The sequence below is a fragment of the Aspergillus aculeatinus genome, assembly GCF_003184765.1.
Source record: "Aspergillus aculeatinus CBS 121060 unplaced genomic scaffold BO66scaffold_29, whole genome shotgun sequence".
NCBI lineage: Eukaryota > Fungi > Ascomycota > Eurotiomycetes > Eurotiales > Aspergillaceae > Aspergillus > Aspergillus aculeatinus.
Genome location: NW_020291498.1, coordinates 455250 through 474345, shown reverse-complemented (window position 1 = coordinate 474345; position 19096 = coordinate 455250). Strand labels below are relative to the sequence as shown.

The window sequence follows — 19096 nt, the reverse complement described above, 5'->3', positions numbered from 1 at the left end:
CCCCCTCCCGTTTCTTTTCCATTCTGCATCTTCCTCTCCTTTCATCATATTCTACCCACCCCCCACTCCCCTCCTCCCCACTAATACACCACGCCTTGTCCTACACCACTATTGTGATCATCAAAATCATTTAATCAGTCCTTTCACATTCTCACATCTTTCGATTCACAACATTTGCTCGTGTTATTATTCCGTTTGAGGTTTCAGCCATTGTGTCGTCGCCATCAATTCCTCATTCTGTCGCATATCGCCTCCTGAACGCGGCCGAACGCGGCACTTCTATTCCAGTCGCGCGCAACCCAGCATATCGCACTCATCACACGTCTCACTTACCTTGGACTATCATCTGTCACTAGATTACTTATACGTGATAAGTTGCTTGCGTTACCGTTCCAGCTACTAATTCTTTCATTGCTGGCTTCTCCAACCGGTGCCGCCTGTCACCCATTTGACTTTCGCTCCCTTGCCTTCCTAGAGAGTCCGTGCTCCTCCAGTCTGCTCGTGGAATTTCATCGATCGATCGACTTGACACGTTGATTTATACCTCTGCAAGGCATGAGTGGAAGTTCGAATCAATCCACCCGCACGAGTCCCGGCTCTTTCAGCACCACTCAGCGCACACCGTCTGTATCCTCGGGCGCGTCGCCGACTCACCAGTCGCTTTCAGCTTCTCAGCCGCCCTCGACGGCCCAGAATGTGATGTCGACCGACGTGTACAGTCCGCCCGCGTCGCAGGCCTCTTCATCGCTAGCTCCTACGTTCACTCACCCCTTCTCCCCAATCGCGCCCTCGTCGTCCTTTGAAACTGTCGCTTCGACCACCATGCGCTTCGCCGACTCGGCACAGTCGCTAAACGGCTTCGCCCGTCCTGTCAATGGGGCTGGTGGGATCATATTGATGCGGAAGCTTCCGCGCAACACCAGTCGCGAGGCTTTGCGCAGTATGCTGCTATTCGCGAAAGACCTCGTGGAAGCTGAATTCATACCTTCTGACCATCCGGAAGATAACGGATACCTTTGTGCAGTCGCGCGCTTTGGCACGCTGGCCGCTGCTGAAGAGGCGCGAGCTTTGCTCCATGGAAAACCGAATTCCAAGAACGATGCTACCATGATTGTGGAGGTATTGGCCGGCCCAGTGGGATCGTCGTTGGCGCCTAGACGGAACACCATTGATCACACTGCAAACCGCAGTCTGTTGGGAGGTGTCAACGGAGCGTTGTCGCGTCAATCGTCACGGTTCAACGGAACCTTTCAGAGTCTGGAGAAGCTCAGCGCGACAACCGGAGCTGCCAACGGTGATGGTCTGCCAGAGTCAGGTTCCCGCCTGCACAACATCTTTGCTCCACAATCGCCACTTGGAAGTGGGATCCCTGAATTGCCTCGTGTCAGCGGCAAATCGATGATCGATCAAGACATTGACGAAGACACGGGGGAACTTCTTAAGGATCCGGTTGGCTATGCGGAAAACGGACATTCTGGTGCCGTATCAGCTGGGCGCCGTGCAACGAATCCTCAGATTTTGAGTAATCAATTTGCCAGTATGTCCCTGGCGACTAACATCTCATCGCCACCACTCCAGGGCTACACTCCTCAGAACTCTGCGCACATGGGAGTATCTACCCCTGCATCCACATATCCGCAAGCAATGAATAACATTGGGGCCGGCCATGGATTTCCCTACGGCAACCCGCACATGCACCGCCACAGTCTACCTGCTGCGAATCCGAACGATATGAATCCGCCTTGCAATACTCTGTACGTTGGTAATCTTCCGCCGGATACCTCGGAGGAAGAGCTCAAGGCTCTATTTTCTAAGCAGCGTGGTTACAAACGTCTGTGTTTCCGGAACAAACAGAATGGTCCTATGTGCTTTGTGGAGTTCGACGATGTGGGTACCGCCGGCAAGGCGCTCAACGAGCTCTACGGCTTCAAATTGTCGAATAGTATCAAGACTGGGATTCGACTCAGCTTTTCGAAGAACCCTTTGGGAGTGCGTTCCGGGCAACCGGGCTCCATGAGTGCATCGAATACCATGACTTCTCAAAGCGGTGTACCTGGCGGCAGCAGCCTCGGTGGGATTCACAATAGCCATGTGTTCTCTACGGTCAGTGGCCCGCCACCTGGACTATCAGCGCCTCCCGGTCTCGCTCCCCCCATGGCGTTGAGGAACAACGGCCCTATCCATCCGGTCAGCAACATGCATGCCCCCATTCCTACCAATGGCGCTTTCAACCCCAACTCCAACCCGGGCCTTGGAATCCGGACCAATTCTACGATGGTTTCACCTCCTCCGCCGCTCACCGGTGGGGCGCCGAATCTGGGAGGGTTCAACTTTTCCTATCCGGACTACATGATGGGCCGCTAGAGGTCAAAAGAACAATTTTACGTCTCTGTGGAACGATGCTTGATGACCACTGGGCTACCTGGCGTATTGGGGCGATTATCGTTTTTTATAAGTTAGATTAGCATTTGGAGGGTCACCTTCCTCCTCGGAGTAAGGATTTTGGGCCCTGGACACTTTGACTTACTTGCGTGGTTTTCTTTTCATATTGCACTCTGATAGCATGGAAACAGGGGCGCTGCTTGCATGTCTGCTTTTTCCGGAGGGGAATCTTGCATCTGCGTGAGGATTTTACATTGATCAAGTCCCTGTTGCGTTGTTTCCTGCACCATCTTCATACCCCGTGTCTGTGCCTTCTTTTTTTTGCCTTCTAATGTGTTCTTGCTAAAGATTGATCGATTCCCTACTCTTTTTCGTGTGCATTTTCCTGAGTCAGTTCCAATCATAACCACCAATGTTTGCAATTGGGGCAAGGCGTTGACATGGGTATACACTTAAGACTTCTGGAAGGCTACTGTTGGCTAGCTGCTGCATCGTCGCACGTTACTAGTACCATGATTCGATTTGGCATTTCCCTCACAGCGTCATATCTTCTTGTATTGGTCATTGGTTGGCTCAAATGGGACACTTTGTTCTTTCCTTCTCTCTCCCTCTCTTCCTGACTTGTGGCTTCCATTCTATAGCTTTGATTTCTTGCGCCGTTGGATGGATGGTCGAAGCGGTGGGAGCGTGGCAAAAAGAGGCGTGCTCAGTGTTATTAGTATTATTTTTCATCCTTCCTAATTCCCACAAAATGAGATACTCGTAATTGCTTCAATCCCGCAACGCCGCGGCGGCAGTAGCAACCTTCCTATCTGGGCAAGTGGGCCTCAAACCGTCCCACGAAAGTTGGTCTGCTCACGTGATGCAACCGCATCTCCCGAAAAAGTTTCTTACCCTCGATTCGCGTGCAGTTCTCTTTCTTTTTGCTTCGTCAACATTCACCTCTACTTGCTTCACCCTTCCCCCTCCCTCCCCTCTCCCCTCCGGTCAATTGGACCTCCCTTCTCTTATTCCCGCATTCATTGACCTCATCTTACCTACTTCTCCTCCTCTGGTCCTCTTTCATCCCCTTGTCTCATTGTCTAGCACAAATACACACCAAGATGGCTCAACGAATACCGAACCACCTGGTCTCTAACTCGCTCCTTCCCTACCTCTCTTCCTCCCCCTCCACCTCTCTCTTCAGACTCACTACCGCATACACATCTTCTTCCCTCACAGATGCCTCGCGGCCGGCTTCTCGCTCCTTTTCTACCACAAGACCTTCACAAACCAAGCTTCGCAGAGAGATGATCAGATGGCTTCGCGGGAAAGGGTCCGAACTACAACATCACACTCCTGGTGAAACCAACTACATCACACATACTAACAAGCCTTTTCCCGGAAACCCTCTCTATCGCAGCGACCCTATACTGAGCGAGGACATGCGCAACGAGATTCATCGTCAGGTGACCGTTCAGAACAAGAGCGTGCGGGCTGTGAGTGTCCAGTATAGCGTGGATATGAGGAGAGTAGCCGCGGTAGTTCGACTGGTCGAGTTGGAGAATCAGATGAAAGAACAAGTATGGCTTGCCCCCTGCCCTTCCCTTCTACACTTGCTCCCGCGTCCCCTCAAAAACGCCTCTCGGATGCAATGATGAGACAATTATAAAAATCGATTAGTCTTTATGACCCAGTCTCTGGGCATGATTACAACGCCTTTAAATCTGACATGCATCAAATACCCACCTTCTCCTGGAGTTAATTTTGTCGACGCTATCTTGTTTTTTTTTCTATCAAAGCTAATGCGTCGTTCACCAGGGCAAATCCCTTGCACTCCCCTACGCGCGTGCCATTCATGAAATGGTTCCTGTCACCCACCTCCCGGAACCCGATGACAGACGAAAGTCCCACGAGACCATTAATGACCTGCCGGTTCACCGCCTAACCGACCCTCAAATCTTCTACCCTGTCTCCGAGTCTCGGCAATTCAACCGGATTGACGCTGGCCGCGTGTTCTCTGCTGCCCCTGCTATGAGAAACCAGCACGCTAAATTGCTTGAAGCCAACCCCGACGAGACTATCCGCAGGATCACTCAGGAGAGTCCTGCCAATATTGAGAAGGTCGGCAAGGGTGACGAAGAGCACCAGGTCCTTTTGCCCGCGGACGCTCGTATCCCTCACCCTCACATGATCACTCATGAGCGCAATCGCTTGACCATTGGTAAAACTGAGCCCGCCGAGGTCCGTCAGAAGTACCGGGAGCGTCTCGAACAGGAGACCCAGGTAGAGCTACAGCGCAAGGAACGAGCCCAGCAGCTCCGGGAGATGAAAACCCAGAAGGTCCAGCCCGAGAACTCCCGGTTCGAGTTCCGCTTCACGGATGTGGTCGTCAGCCGGGAAAGCACAGGCCTCACTGGCCGGGGTCACAAGGCTCCTGGTCGCCGCTATGGTGTTCCCAGCTCTGATCGGAAGAAGGGCCAGGTCAAGATCCCCACTCGCGTGAAGGTCTAAACCCCCTTCTCGATCCTTCTCTCTCTCCCTCTCTCTTTTCTACTTTTTGCGACGTTCTCCTCACCTCAGTGAGGTCTTCGAGAACGAACATTGTATGGATGTTATCGGTATGCCAATGATGGGTTTGGTTTGTTTCCCCCCCCCCCCCCCCTGGCGAACTGTATTATATGGGCGTGTAATTCCTCTATCCTTGTGGTCCTTCCAGCTTTGTTTATGTGTGTGCCGGTTCCTTGATTCTCTTTTCTCCGCCCCAGGATGGGATGGATCTATCTCAACAGATTCCCCTTCAGCCGGAGTATTGTATTATACAATTCCCTTTTTACCTTTCTTTCAGATCCTCTGGTCACTATCTATCTATCTATTTACCAGTGCAGAGGATCCTACATCCTAGGTTCTCATGCCAAAGATGCAACCAACCAATCAACATATCAACAACATGACTATCAATCTACAGTTGAAACGTCCTATGATATTTCCTTTTTTTCCAATTGTTTTCTTCGTAGAGAACTTACGATAAATGTCTATGGAGCTATATTCGTCTCGGATTGAGCTACACAAGGTAGGGGAGAGGACCTACTTCACCCGAGAAAAATCCAATCCCCCCCTCACTTCTCACTCAAACCCATACACAAACTCAGCACGGAAAACCGGACAAGATTCAAGAATTATATGCAGGTTATATATCTGTGTATGTATGTGACAATTGTACTGTACTGTGTAGTTGTACTGCACCCTAGTGGGTGACGTAGGGAAAAAAGGGAGGGGCGGTGAGGGCAACAAAATGTGGAAGCAGAGAGATATAGGTTTCCACAAGAAAATAAAAAAGCTTTCTCCATTCGTGTGCGGGAGAATAGTCGTCCCTGTCGCATGCTTGATTCATCAGAATTAATAAGGGGATTCTGACGTGCAATATGCGATAGAACGGGCTGTTCTCCGGAGGAGAGACTTCAACATTCCAAGACAAGATGAAAAGGTGAAAGGAAACTAAGCGGGGACGCCCCGGTCCGGACATACATAAGAAAAGAAAATAAGAATAGGAGACCAGACCAAAAAGAGAAGGAGGATTTGAGGTAGCCGGGTGGACGTGATCCTGATTAAGCAAGCAAGCAGGCAAGCAGGCCAAGACTAGAACTGGAAGAAAAAAAAACATCGAGCTGAGCAATAAATGGCTATGCTGGGTATCCATGGGAAGAGACACACAAAGTCGCGGGGTAACTAACAGGCCGCCAGATTGGGGGGAAGAGGGCTGCGGGAGGGAGTTAACGAAGATAGCAGGCGGCGGATTGCAGTGAAGCGAAATAACACCATATACACACCAGCTGGTTGCGCCAGGGACTGTCGTGAGTGAAGACAAAGAGGTAAAGGTGAGTGGGTAGGTGCGTTTGTTTGAGAGGAGGATGTTGCGGGGAATGGAGGAGAGTTCTTTTGACGAATAATCAGAGTGCGTCTGCATCAGCTGAGATACCTGGGACTGGGACAGATGTCACCGGGCTGCTTGGCGAATCCAGTCCCTCTCCGCTCCCACTTCCGGAAGAATCCTCCGGGGTCACATCAATGGGTTTGGGCAGATGGAGGGCCTTACGCTCCTTCTTGCCATTCTGGCTGAGCATCGAAGACGGCGAGGGAGTGATACTCGGGGACGGTTTCTTCGAGGCTGTCTCGGGTCCGGTCTGCATGGGGCTTGTATGACCTTCCGCCGTTGGGAAGTAGTAAGTATCATTGGCGTAGCCACGCCACTTGCGCCAGCCCTCGAAGTCGATCAGAGCTTGCATGCATCCCCATTCCGTGACCTTCTGCTGCAACCATTCAAATCGCACAGGCTATGAAGAGATCGCTATTAGTAAGGGGTTAGGTCATGGGAAGTCAGACAACATACCTTGGTCAAGAAGTCATTACAGCCGGCCGCCAGAGCTTCATGACGATCACTCTGCAAGCTGCTCGCCGTCAACGCCACGATAATGACCGGGCTTTTGAACAGAGACAAGTCATGTAACGTGTCTTCTTCATTCAGGGGATCACTGTTGCCTGGAATGGCTGGCGGTGAGGTCACACTGGCCGTGGCCGCACTAGCCCGTCCATCGGCGGTTTTAGGGAACACGCCAATGCCGTTCAGCCGCTCCAGTCGCCGAATCTCCTTCGTTGCATCTAATCCGTTCATGACGGGCAATTGAATATCCATCAAGACCAAGTGGAAACCGCCCTGTCGCCATTTCTTCACGGCCTCTGCGCCGTTTGCAGCGCACTTCCAACGTACACTCAGACGCTTCATGAACGCTTCCAAAAGCCTTTGATTGATATTATTGTCCTCAACAATCAACACGTTGATCGGTGGCACCGTGCCCTCAATGAGACCACCAAAGGCTCCACTTAATGACTGCGTCGCACTCGGTTTCTTCGGCTTGGCGGACGACGCAGACGGACGGGGACGCGGAGAAGCTCCACGTGCAGGAGGTGTAAGCGACTTGGCCTGAGGTGACTCCGGGGGAGGACCGGGCGGAGTAGGAATGGAGGGCACCGGCTGGGACGATAGAGGTCCTGGGACACCGTTGGGGTCTAACAGAAAAGTAAGCGGGTCTGTCTGGAAAAAAGGCCAAGTCTGAGATGGTGATGGGTTCAAGAGGGCACAAACCTTTCGGAGCCGTCACCTGGCCTAGCATCGTAGGAGAGTTTGTAGTATGGCGAGTGAGTGGTGGCCGACGCGGGTGTCGATTCCCGCGACTTCCCGGCGAAGGCAGTGGCGGGGCCATACCTGTAGTGAGGATTGATATCGACGGGGCGGGATGGGCGTTGACACTGGCAGAGGAGTTGTTTGGGTGTGATGGCGGTGTGGGAACAGTGGGATTTGCTGGCATGAGAGGGAAGTAGTCGCCATGCTCGCCGGGCTCGGACTGGTTATAGTAGACTTGAGGGCGCGGGGACGGTTTGGGTGTGCGTCGCTGAGGAATGTCGATAATAAGAGCCTCTTCAATGACTTGCCCTCCGGGATAGTAGGTGTCCACCACGTTCATCAATGACTCCTCTGGGCTCAGGATCCGATCGGGTGTCGTTTGTCGATTGGAGCCCTCTCGGGGTGAGATTCGGACGACGATATCTGGCGCATCGAAAGTCTTGCCCAGGGAGTTGGCGTACTTGTTGATCACCTGGTCTCGCAGCTCGTCCACCACGAAGTCATCCGTGATGGGGACCAGAGTGGCCGACCCACCTGGTCGTTTGACCCAGATCTTGCGAACCATACCTGTGCCGTACGTATTGAAGCGACCGTTGTCAAATCCGTCAGGTTCACCCGTGGGCCCCGAATCCAGCAGGCTATTAATCAGATGTTGGTGCGACGGCGCAAGCAGTGACTGACGGCGAGAACCAAGACTTGGGCGCTTCGGGAACGGTGCGGGTGTGGTTGAAGTCACTACCTGGTAGGTTGTGGATTCCCCGGACGGAATTTCCGCAACTGCATCTAAGACGGGTAACTGGGGTTCAACGACCGCAGACCCCAGGCGTTCCAGGCCCAGACTGTTGAAGGCAAGCTGGAAAGACGGGGCGTTGGCGCGACCGGCACTTGGAGGTGGAGGGGTTGGTATCGGCGAGGGTAGGCGATCGGGGGCGAGACTCGTTGTTGGTGGGGGGTGACCGTGCTCAGAACACAAGCTTGAGTTGGGACGTTTGCTGGATGATGAGGTGCGAGCGACAGGCTTGCGCTGCAGCGGGAGTCGGGGTGCACTGGAAGATGCAGCGCCCGTTTGCTGAATGGCCGACGGTCGATTCTCTTCGCGCTGCTCTTCGACCGTATCTTCTGGTCGGGGCTTTACGGATGGAGTGTTGTCGAGAGGACCGTCGAGAGGACCGTCGAGCTGTCCTCGGCTGGAGGTCGGGACCGGTTCGCGGGAAATGTCGCCCACAGCGGCAGAAGCTAAGGAATCACCGTGCTCCGAAGCGACCGGGTGGCTGGGAGGACGGCCGTCGTCGGGAGAAGGTCGAGACAGAGTCTGGCAGGAGTGTGCGCGGCGGGCTGTTTGGTGATCGGCGGACGGAGAAACGTTAGCCGATGGGTCCTGCAGCTGTCCGTTGTCGGTGACGGAATTGACGGGGTTGTCTCGATGGGGAAAATTGTGAGGGAGAGATGATGGAGTCGGAGGACTACCGTTGCCGTGGTCGTGGTCGTGGTCGTGGTCGTGGTCGTGGTCGTGGTCGTGGGAATGAGGGGGAGGGGGGTCGTGGTGGGAGAAGCTGGAGCTGAAGTTGCAGTCATGGCTGGACCCAGCAGATCCATCATCGGTGCTGGCGGTGGCGGCGGCCGGAACGGAGGATGTCGACGATCGCCGCCAGAGCTTCGCCTTCAATCGAAGCCACCGACGGTCAGGCATGACTTGTTGGAGCAATAGCTGCAAAGAGTTGTAAAGGAGTGACAAGACATGGGATGGTAAAGAAGAAATTTTGAAGGTTTCCTCTAATTGACTCCGTACAAGGCGTAGAAGGTGCCCGACGCCGTTAGAGGAGGGCCAGGCACAACAAATCTTCGGCCGGGAAGGAAAAGGAAAGTTAAGAATAGACAAGGAAGCAACCAGAAGAAAAGAACCCAGCTCCGATAAAAGATCGATAGTCTGAAACACCCACACTAGAGCCCAGGCAAAAAGCAAATAAAAGAATGAGTGCACAGCTGATGTGGTTGAATGAAGGAACAGACCCTGAAAGGTCACCGCGTCCCCTGCCGGCTCAGTTGGCATACAAGCATCAATGAGGGCGAGGAGTTACAAGGCACAGAAGTGAAGCCACTCGTCATGACTTAAGGACAGAGAGGAATGGAACAGAGAGACGATTGAACGTAATCATGAAGTAAAAAAAAAAGCAGAGAGAGAAATAGGAGTAGCAGAAGCTGTCTGCCAATGACCAGTCAATGAGGCACGACAGACTGTCGCTCTAGTCGATTATCGGATTAGCCTGCGATCTCTGCTGGCAAGAAAGAGAAAAAGGATAAGCAAAAGTGGCACGATCAACGAAGTGGCAACCAGAATAACAGCCTCAAGAATAACATATCAAAGGGTTTAAACATTGAGAGGCTGTGACTTTGGAGATGTCATGTTTGTAGTTGTTGTGTTTGGAGAGAGAGGGGGAAGCGGAGAGGGGGAGGGGAGGAGGAGGAGGAGGAGGAGAGAGGGGAAGAAGAAGAAGAAGAAGGAAAGTGAAGCAAATGTCAATGTCAAGATCCATTGTCAAGATGTCATGATTATTAGGGGATATAACCTACCAGTCAATTTAAAATAGATTATTATGACCGTTGCAGGAACAATCGGATCGAGGGAAATAATGGTGCTATTAAAAATAAAAAAACCAATTTCCTCACCACGCTTGGGCCCGACAGAGCGCCGGGCTTCGAACGGTTTAATAAGGATGTGAGAATGAGGGAGTGACCGTCGGTTTCATGCACGCTGTGTTGGCATTGCCTTCCAATTCATCGATCGGTCTGTCAATACATTTACATGCATGCACTTGCAGACAGACATCTGCATTGCTATCTTTCTCACCGGCCGAAACTTTCGATCGTTCATCCGAGCCATTTTGCTTCTACACCGAAGGCAATCAGTCGCAGAACTACGAAGAGCTTTTCTGCGAGTTCACCTGGACCATGTGTAGGTTCTTTCTTGTATCAGTCATTGAATAGATATCCAAATCCCTCCCCACAAAACAATCATGTATCTTTCTCTTCCTCAAAGTCCCAGTGAAAAAGAATATCGCCTCGCAATATATATACTTCTTGGACCCATCAACAGTGAACCACATCTCAATCACTCCCACTCTCTTGACTCTCCGCCGTGCCACCAACAGGACCCTTCAAATTCTCCGGATCAGAGGCCCCCAAGCACCTCGACCGTTCTTCAAGCACCTCATCAATGTTCCTGCCCGTGGCCTTCGCCTCCCTCCGCACGGCGCGATAGCGAATCCGCCAAACAATGTGGCTCGCATAGATCCCACCTTCCAGGACGACGCTTTCCCATTTCACCCATCGAAGTCAGTAATCAGTATGCATTTTCCAAAACCCTAACGCAACTTTCCCCACAACTTACACAACAATGTACATGATCCCCCCAAGAATATCGAAGGAACCCTGCGCCGCTGCCCGAAGTCAGCCATCATATCGAACAATCAACCATCCTCAGGGCTATAATCGCGCGCTTTTCAAAGAAGAGGAACGACCCTACCCAATGCAAAGAGGGAAAACAGTCCTCCCAAAGTGTCGATAGACAGGAAGACCCAATCTAGAAAAAACGGGGTTAGACATATCTCGCCCATGCTTGCCCGTCACCCCCAGGGTACGTGTTAAAAGGCTCACTGAATCCGACCACGCGGCCATCTCGCTTCCAGAGCTCAAAATACGGCGGGACGAGCCCCAGTCCCAACAGGATGGCGGCCACGATGCCGACGATCAGGTCGGGCCAGGTGACTCCCTTGTTGTAGGGGATCTGTTGTTGGAATCCATTAGCGCGAGATGTCAGTTTGTTGTTGTCAAAGCCCATTCGGGGGTCCACGTGCTCTGAGCGTGAGGATCAAAAGGGCCTCTATCCCGCCAAACAGGACCGCAGCGCCGACCACCACTCCCGTAGCTGCGCGGCGACTGTATTGGCTGCAATACCAGGCCAAGTCAGACGGATTGATTGATCAATAGATGAAGACCCGGAGCCGCTTACTGGCCGTAGTACAGAACCTGACCCCAGCTCACAAGAGAGAAGAACCCGAATATCTGGGGCTGGATTTGTAGCGGGATATTCACTCCCTGTAGGATCATATAGGCTCCCATGGGGACTGCACCTGCACCGATGTCATTAGCATTTGTCTGGAGCACTAGGGAGAGAAAGGGCCGTAGAGGAATCCTAACGTACAAGCAGCCCAGAGAAACATCATCAAGGGTGGAAGCCCATCGGTCTTCTTCTGTTTCCAATTATACCAGATTTGCGGAATAAGTTGAATGCACCAGAGCACCGTCCCAATGGTGCCCAGGACGTTCGAGGCCACCGTGACATTGCCGTCTCCAGCCATCGAGATGCCCGGATGCACCGCAACCGCTGACGTAGGAGTATAAGAGACTTTTTAAAGGATCCGAAGTATAATCACAGCAGTTTGACCAGCAAAAAATGTAGGATAGATAGCAATTGAGGAGAAGCGGGAAACCCCTCTACAGACAGCTTTCATACACTCGAGCCAAGCACATCATGGTCGTCATAAAATTTCCTTTTTGCTCCAGGAATGCTCCACTACCTTCGAAAACTCTGGATGTGACTAGCGATCCTCAAAGGCTAGAATCATGGTGAAAGGGTCAAGATAAAGTCGGACCCTGAGGAAGACTTGCCATCATCCACTGGTTCGGGAAACGAAGCCCGTCATTGGAAGAGCGGGCGATGGAGCGGCAGCGGAACTAAGACCGAAATGGTCAATGAGATGAGAAATCCCCGCCAGTATAAGTTAGTCGGATCAACTTCCATGCAAAACACATAATCAACCAGCTCCCAAACAAGGTCGACCCCAAGTATAAATCGAGCCGAAGGCCAGTCAACACGATAATTGCAATGGATCACGAGCTACGCTCGTCGCTGACTCCCCATGATCGGCTAGTGGAGAACTTGTCGCTCGCAGTTGAGAATCAGGGCCTATGCGGTGGTTAGAATACTATTCGAAGTCCGACTGAGTTCGCATGAACCAGAGAATGAATATAACAAGTACAATCCTGTAAGCCGTCAGAGCTGGCGACAAATTCCACTGATTCATCAACGAAATAATTAATCGTCAGTCGTGCGCCTGCCTGCCCCGAGGTGACATACAAAGAAAACCTTCCTCGAGAATATACAGAAAATTCATTGAAATGTATAAGAAACAGAGTACTGTCTTGAGAACAATATCCACATCCAGTGATATGAGCAAGGAAATACACTAGCATAGTGCCATTTGATAGACGTTCTTGGGCAATAGATGCTCGCTCTGAGCAATGAGAATCACATACATATAAAACAGGGAATGAGATGTGTCTTGAAAAAAAATGTCCAAAAAGAGCAGGTAACCCAAAAAACCATCAAGACATAAACATTCACAAACCGGATTCGCGCCGAGTGATACAACTCGAAGGGTATCAAAACAAAAAGATCTCTTTTTCTTCTCGCGACGGGCCAAGAAGGCGAGAATCAGACCAGGAAAGAGCAGAAAGAAAGGACGTTACACCGTGACGGACCCCATGCCGAGCTAACACGATCATATAGTCGACTGATGACACAGATGGATCACAGCAAAATCAAATAGTTGGATGGAGCAATGCCGGTGTCTCCATTGGCTTTTCTAGCCTGCCACCATCTTCCACTGACGTCAGATACCTCTAAAATCTCGTGCTTGGTGAAGCTGATCTCATTGGCGTCTTCCGGGTTGGCCTCGTAAGAGTAGATAGCCTTCGCGCGATACGGATACTCGGTCGGTTGCGGAACTTCATCGGGAGGCACACCACTGCCGGGCGGGGCAAGATTCGTTGCTGACGGGTTGCCGAAGCGGGGCTGTGAGGTGCGGTGTTCCGACCCGGGGGCTCCACCATGATAGCCCGAGACAGGCGACGAGGTCTCGAAGCCATTGAGCTGAGCAGAAGTGTACATCTGAGGTGGCTGGCTCGACGTCGTTTCGGGTCGATTTCCGAATGCGGTGGACATAGGTCTGCTGTTGCCGTACGAACCAGCGCCTTCCTTCTGAAGGGCGAATGAATCGATAAAACCTCGGTGAGAAGCCTGTGGGCTCGATCCGAAATAGAAAATCCAGATAATCTATTGCCATCGTAAGTATATGATTGCGCCGAGGACATTGCCGTAAACACGTGGGAGAAAATGACGCACGATCACCATGGACAGAAGGATGAAGCCTGCACCCGCGGCTTGCGAAGCTGCATTACTCGAATAAACAAGCGAGTTTACCGAGATTGTGGAGAAGACGAGACCAGCGGACAGGTAGCCCACAATCTAGAAGCAATCAGCCTGGGGGATTTCCATAAGCAGAGACCAGAGTGTCATACCGCGATGTTATAGACCACGCCTGTATCCGTTCCAAACACGAGAGCCATCCCGACAATGATGCAGAACCCATACGCCAAGGCCCACCATGAATAAGTGGGATAGCCCCCATGGATTCCAGTGATTATCGAGGAAATGAATGCGATCAACCATGCTAACTAAGCGATTGAACCCAATTAGCCGGTGTCCGCGGAAGAATGGCCTCACGGGGCTGGGATACGTACGACGGAGATGGAAGTAGTGGCAAGTGCGAACGGGTCGCCAAGAATATTGCTGGCTCTAAAGCGCACCATCTTGCGAGCGGGCTCTGGATATAGATGTGGTTTGTGAAGCGATGGTGAGTGGGAAGAGTATGCCACCATGAATGTGGTTCAGAGTCGCAAAGAATTTATATGGCGGTCGTCGGAACGATGATTTGTTGTTCACAAGGCGATGCGATGTGGCTTATGACCTCACGTTCATTGGTGGTATGCGGAGCAGCGACGGCAGGTCCCCTTTGCTTTGATTCGTAACGAGAAAGAGAAAGTGGAATGCGAACACGCGAAATGACGATCGTAGATTGCGGCAATGAGCGCGCGGATATAGGGATGGGACTACAGCGCAGTCAGTCAGCTTGGAAGAGGACGAACGTGAGCGTCGAGAGAATCATGCAAGCCAATCGATCGGCAACGGTCGGAGGACATGTTGAGGCACGACAACAACACGAACCATCCCAGGCCAAGTCATGCAGAAAGGAAAAACGAGCAGCCGACATGAGGGTAGGTAGGAGAGTTTAAAAAAAGATTAAAGGCAAATCACAATTTAACGAGTGCCCGGCAGGGGTGATGCATCACATACTTCTGAGACAGACCAAGTAAAATGAGGGTCGAACGATACGGCTGGCGATCAGGATAGGGACACAATTGACACGGACAGTCTTGAAACAGGCGGAGTATTGACCCAGAGAGCGCCGTGAGGAAGGGTCCTCCGAAGAGGCTGGGTTCAATGAGCCGTGGGAAGAAGTCCAACGAGGAACACCCCTTGCAGAGGATGAACGAGAAAGAGCAGCACCAGGCTGTTGAAGAAAAGGATAAGTATGGAAACGTTAATGCCCGAACAAGATGAACGGACAGGAAAGATGGACAGAGAAAAGACGAAAGAAAGTGAAGAGAGATTGAAATGAGGGGAACCGAGATTCAAACGAATGAATGAGTTGAAGGGAGGGAGGGAGGGAGGGAGGGGGAGGGGAATCCAAAGGAGAGAGGAGAGAAGCGGGAGTGGAAGATGAGAAAGAGAGAAGAGATAGAACCAGCTTGAAGCCCGGGGGACCTGGAGCCGTGGAGAGAAAGAAGGGGAGCTAAAGGTGGGAAAGTTTAGTACAGTTGCCCAGTTGGTCAATTAGCCGTTGTTGGTCGACTGATTCCCGAGTTTGGTGATTGGGACTTGGATGGATGGAGACCTGAAGGTGAAGCCTAGGAAAAGGAGAGGGACCCAGAGAGACAATGGAGGTGTAGGTAAGACTCATAGGTAGGTAACTACTGTAGGCGGTAGAGTACTCAGCGACACAGACAGGAACAGAGAGCGATAGACACTTAGACAAACCAGACTCCAGGCGCAGGCTGCGTGTTAACAGATCGATTCTGGAATAGTGTCCATTAGTACATCAGTTTAGTTGTTGTTGTAACTTGTACGGAGTACGGTACCTGACTAGGTGCAGTGAACTTCCTGAAGGGACGGATGGGGAGGGGCGGCTTCAAGTTTGACTGCTGGAGCGGGAGAGAAACAGCCAATGACTGGCAGGAATCCATCTGACTGGCCCCATTTTCATCACCACCTCAGGGCTCAGGCATTCAACCACCAGACTCAGGCTTCTCCTCAGGCTGGCTCCACGCGAACCGTGAACCGCAAAGGACAAGAGAAGAAAATATGAGTAAGACAGGCAACAGACTGCATACTCTACAGTTTTGGCCCCTCTTCAAGAACGGTTAGTGTATGTGTGTGTGTCTCTTCACGATTTATTTGCTACTATTCTTATGCCTACGTACCACTATCCAGTCTCCAGTATCCACAGTCTGACTGCTAACAGGTACCTTTAGTTCACATGGCTTCATTGTTGACGAAACAATCACAGTCAGCAGCAATCCATCCATCCATCCATTCACAAGTACCCAGAACCTGTCCAAAATCCGGTACCAGCCCCGATCCAATGGTCCATGGTTCAATCAAATTTCGTCCTCCCCTTTCCAAATCCAAATCAAATCAAAATATCCGGACCGTAATTACACACGTACTAATAAGCCGGATGAGAGAAGATCGAAAAGTCGACTGGGAATCGAGGCCTGTCAAAGAGAGGAGAGGGGGAGGGGGCAATCCTGTCAGAAAATGAAAAAAAAGGGCTCCGTAATTGCCCACGCTTCTCAAACGAAGATCGATGCACATTCCTACGAAAATGGGTCCCTCTAATTCCACTTGGGGGGGGAAGGAAAGGCCCCGGCACGACGCACGCAACGCAACGCCCATGATTTTTTTTCTCTTTCTTTTCTTTTTTTTCTTTTCTTTTTGCACCTCTCACGGTCTCACGCCTTTCCTTTCTTAGGACTAAAGTAGCCACGCGAGTGGATTCCAGTCGCAAGGTACAGGACTCACGGCAGACCGTCTGGCCCCTTTGAGGCTGAGGTTCAACCTGTGGCTTGATAACCAAGACATGAAACACGCACGCATGCTCTCTAGGGCTGCTGGCTCCTCAATCCTCGACCCCATCATCTTTGCCTGCCCGGAAACTTCCAGATTTCGGCTCGACTGGAACTTGAGTCTACCGCCATCCCCATCAGTCATAATTTTAAGATGAGAATGGAAGGAGGAAAGTTTGATTTCTCTCTTTTTCCTTTGGCTCACTCTTTGCATTCAACCTACAGCAGCACATTTGTCATGACTGCGATTCTGGCCCGTCTGGTTTGAATTTCGACATAGTTTGTTTATCGGTTTCGACACTCAGCTTATCAGTTGTTGTACTGTGTATTCTGAAGACGCCGACATATGCATCATCCTATGTGTGAAGACAACAACTACAGAACATCAACAAGACCATCTCTCTCTGTCCACTTCAGTCCTATATGCGCATATCCGACACTATGGCTCACTCCAAGGTGTCCAAGGTACAGAACCGCCAGGCATCCCAACCAACGGAACCGCGACGCCGTCCTGGGAACGACAAAAGGCGGACAACGCAAGGCTGAACCTGCAGACACCCTTCCAATATGGCACAGGTTATCCACAAGAGAGAGAGAGGCATGAACCAAACTCAAAAGTCTAGAGTAACAAACCGAGAGTGAGGCACCGGTTTTCCCCCGTAGATCCCCGAGATTTTTATTTTCTGATGTGTGGGCTACACCGAGCCAATGCTTGTTGTCAACCTCTCTCCCGTCACAAATGTTGCACAACTGACGGAGCCTCGAGGACCTGTCATTTTCACTTTCCGGGATGGCCCACCACCAGCCCTGCCTCCCTCCCTATTTCGCATTCAAGAACGAGAAGGAGAGAAGGAGTCAAATGAGCCTCGGACAAGTCTCGGGGGTGGTAAACACTGCAAAGGCAGCAGCGGCGGCGGCAGCAGCAGCAGCACAAACAGCAGCACAACTACCTAATTTGCCTTCCAGGCCTCTCCACCGGTCATCGTTCCACTGGCGGCAAGGGTCGAGAGATGAGCGCATGGCAAATTTGAGAATCCCGCACCCATGGGGCGGGTCTTAGAATAATGAAAAGACTGCACGCTCGGAAAGTCAATCTTAAACATTTTTAGTACCGGCCGGCCCTCTCGCCCCGTCCATCAGTTCTTTCGTCCCGACATCCGAAAGGAGGGCCGATCCTGATATCTCTCAGCGGCTCGCTCACATTGGGGGAAAAGAGGTCCAGGCCCATCGCATACTATCCTGCCTGCCCTGCACCACTCAAATGCCGCTGCTTGTTCGCCCCCCCTCCCAAGACTCCGTTGGTCGGTTTCAGCATGGAGTGGTGCATGTGGTGCAGTAGAATGCAGTGCAAGCGGCCTAACTCTCTCGTAGCAAGCAATAGCTTTGCTCTCCTTCCTTCCTAGGCTTTCTCTTCACCACCACAGCATTCACCCTTGATACTCAGTACTCGTAGCAGTAGATGTAGATCCACACAACTTCTCACATGAGACACTCAAGGCTCTAAAGCCTGAGCCCAAAATCCGTCACCGAGAAAAAAAAACCGAAGAAAAAGGGGACAATGGTATCACAAAAGCCCATGGGAAAACGCTAAGAACCCAACACACTCGAAAATAGAAACATCAACAACACTCCCAGCAGCAAAGCACATCGTGAACAAGCCCATGCTCATGCTCACAGCTCCTTCTCCCTCCTCTCCCTAACCACCTCTTCCCTTCTCACTTCCCTCTCCACATCCTCGAGTCGCCCCTCCCACTCCGCCCAGCACTCCCCGCCACTGACCAGCGCAACCTCATACCATCGCTGCAGCGCCTTGGCCGACCGGACCCGTAGCTCCGAGATCTGCCGGGCCTGATCCTCTTGGGTCTTGGATAGCTGGTCGAGTCGGGGTTGGAGTTGGATCAAGGAGGCCGAGGTCTCCGCGTCGGGGATGGGGAGGTCATTTAGTGAGGAGAGGCGGGAGGCGGTTTCGGGAAACGCAGAGGCATAGGATAGAACGACCGAGGCGAGATTTTGGGTGGTCAGATTCTCTGGGAGGGAGCCTGGCGGTGCTGGGCGAAAGAGTTCGGGGAAGCGATCGTCTGGAGTGGTATATCGCGTTAGTGGTTGTGGTTGGTTCTGTTTGCGTATATACCAGGGGGGGGGGGGGCGGACATGGGAGATAATTTTGAAAAGCGTGGTCAAGATAGCAAGGCAGATAGGAAGAGAATTCATCGACATACGTAGACTGAGAACGTCCCTCACGGCAGGGATGTTCCGACTCAGTCGTTCCAAATCCTTCTCAAGGCGAAGGAGCCGACGTGAGATGCTGTCGTCCAGAGAGGCCGGCTTTGCGGGCGGCGTGGGTTCGCCGGTCCAGTTGGCGTCGCCGGTGAGGAGGTATGTGAGGCGTCGGAGACGAGTCTCCAGAAGCTCTATAGTGGCGCCAGCCACCGTGTCGTTTTCGAGGGCCATGAGGGAATTGATAGGAATTGTTGACGTGACTTGTGAATTGGATTCTCGGGGTGTTTGGGGATAGGAGAGTGGGGT

General features: G+C 51.9%; 7 protein-coding genes across 7 annotated transcripts; 3 read left to right on the top strand and 4 right to left on the bottom strand.

Annotated features, from left to right (window-relative positions):
* Positions 1–377: 377 nt before the first annotated feature.
* Positions 378–2454, top strand: BO66DRAFT_105809 (RNA-binding protein). The gene has a single exon (XM_025641790.1). It carries the CDS (start codon positions 556–558, stop codon positions 2362–2364), a length of 1809 nt encoding a protein of 602 aa, XP_025503194.1. The 5' UTR covers positions 378–555; the 3' UTR covers positions 2365–2454.
* Positions 2455–3324: 870 nt separating this feature from the next.
* On the top strand, positions 3325–5026 carry BO66DRAFT_392565 (mitochondrial 37S ribosomal protein mS45). The gene is made up of 2 exons (XM_025647548.1): positions 3325–3944; positions 4183–5026. The coding sequence occupies exons 1-2, from the start codon at positions 3486–3488 to the stop codon at positions 4873–4875; spliced, it is 1152 nt and encodes a 383-aa protein (XP_025503193.1). The 5' UTR covers positions 3325–3485; the 3' UTR covers positions 4876–5026.
* BO66DRAFT_105598 (uncharacterized protein) lies at positions 5003–5516 on the top strand. The gene has a single exon (XM_025641789.1). The coding sequence runs from the start codon at positions 5131–5133 to the stop codon at positions 5422–5424; it is 294 nt and encodes a 97-aa protein (XP_025503192.1). The 5' UTR covers positions 5003–5130; the 3' UTR covers positions 5425–5516.
* Positions 5517–6287: 771 nt separating this feature from the next.
* On the bottom strand, positions 6288–9233 carry BO66DRAFT_453502 (uncharacterized protein; the record flags this gene model as incomplete). The annotated part of the gene is made up of 3 exons (XM_025651996.1): positions 6288–6695; positions 6752–7428; positions 7505–9233. 3 exons carry the CDS (start codon positions 9231–9233, stop codon positions 6312–6314), a joined length of 2790 nt encoding a protein of 929 aa, XP_025503191.1. The 3' UTR covers positions 6288–6311.
* Positions 9234–10648: 1415 nt separating this feature from the next.
* BO66DRAFT_412215 (PQ-loop repeat-containing protein) lies at positions 10649–11901 on the bottom strand (the record flags this gene model as incomplete). The annotated part of the gene is made up of 7 exons (XM_025649342.1): positions 10649–10853; positions 10932–10980; positions 11067–11123; positions 11198–11327; positions 11398–11488; positions 11553–11673; positions 11745–11901. The coding sequence occupies 7 exons, from the start codon at positions 11899–11901 to the stop codon at positions 10649–10651; spliced, it is 810 nt and encodes a 269-aa protein (XP_025503190.1).
* A 1232-nt stretch (positions 11902–13133) lies between these two features.
* Positions 13134–14194, bottom strand: sho1 (osmosensor SHO1; the record flags this gene model as incomplete). The annotated part of the gene is made up of 4 exons (XM_025643849.1): positions 13134–13658; positions 13728–13850; positions 13904–14059; positions 14126–14194. The coding sequence occupies 4 exons, from the start codon at positions 14192–14194 to the stop codon at positions 13134–13136; spliced, it is 873 nt and encodes a 290-aa protein (XP_025503189.1).
* A 4047-nt stretch (positions 14195–18241) lies between these two features.
* Positions 18242–19021, bottom strand: BO66DRAFT_439428 (putative nuclear distribution protein RO10; the record flags this gene model as incomplete). Its single annotated transcript, XM_025651154.1, has 2 exons — positions 18242–18648; positions 18790–19021. The coding sequence occupies 2 exons, from the start codon at positions 19019–19021 to the stop codon at positions 18242–18244; spliced, it is 639 nt and encodes a 212-aa protein (XP_025503188.1).
* Between the last annotated feature and the right edge of the window lie 75 nt (positions 19022–19096).

Coding starts and splice junctions, on each gene's coding strand:
- BO66DRAFT_105809 (XM_025641790.1), top strand. CDS start 556: ATGAGTGGAAGTTCGAATCAATCCACCCGCACGAGTCCCGGCTCTTTC.
- BO66DRAFT_392565 (XM_025647548.1), top strand. CDS start 3,486: ATGGCTCAACGAATACCGAACCACCTGGTCTCTAACTCGCTCCTTCCC. Junction 3,945..4,182: donor AGAATCAGATGAAAGAACAA/GTATGGCTTGCC, acceptor GTCGTTCACCAG/GGCAAATCCCTTGCACTCCC.
- BO66DRAFT_105598 (XM_025641789.1), top strand. CDS start 5,131: ATGGGATGGATCTATCTCAACAGATTCCCCTTCAGCCGGAGTATTGTA.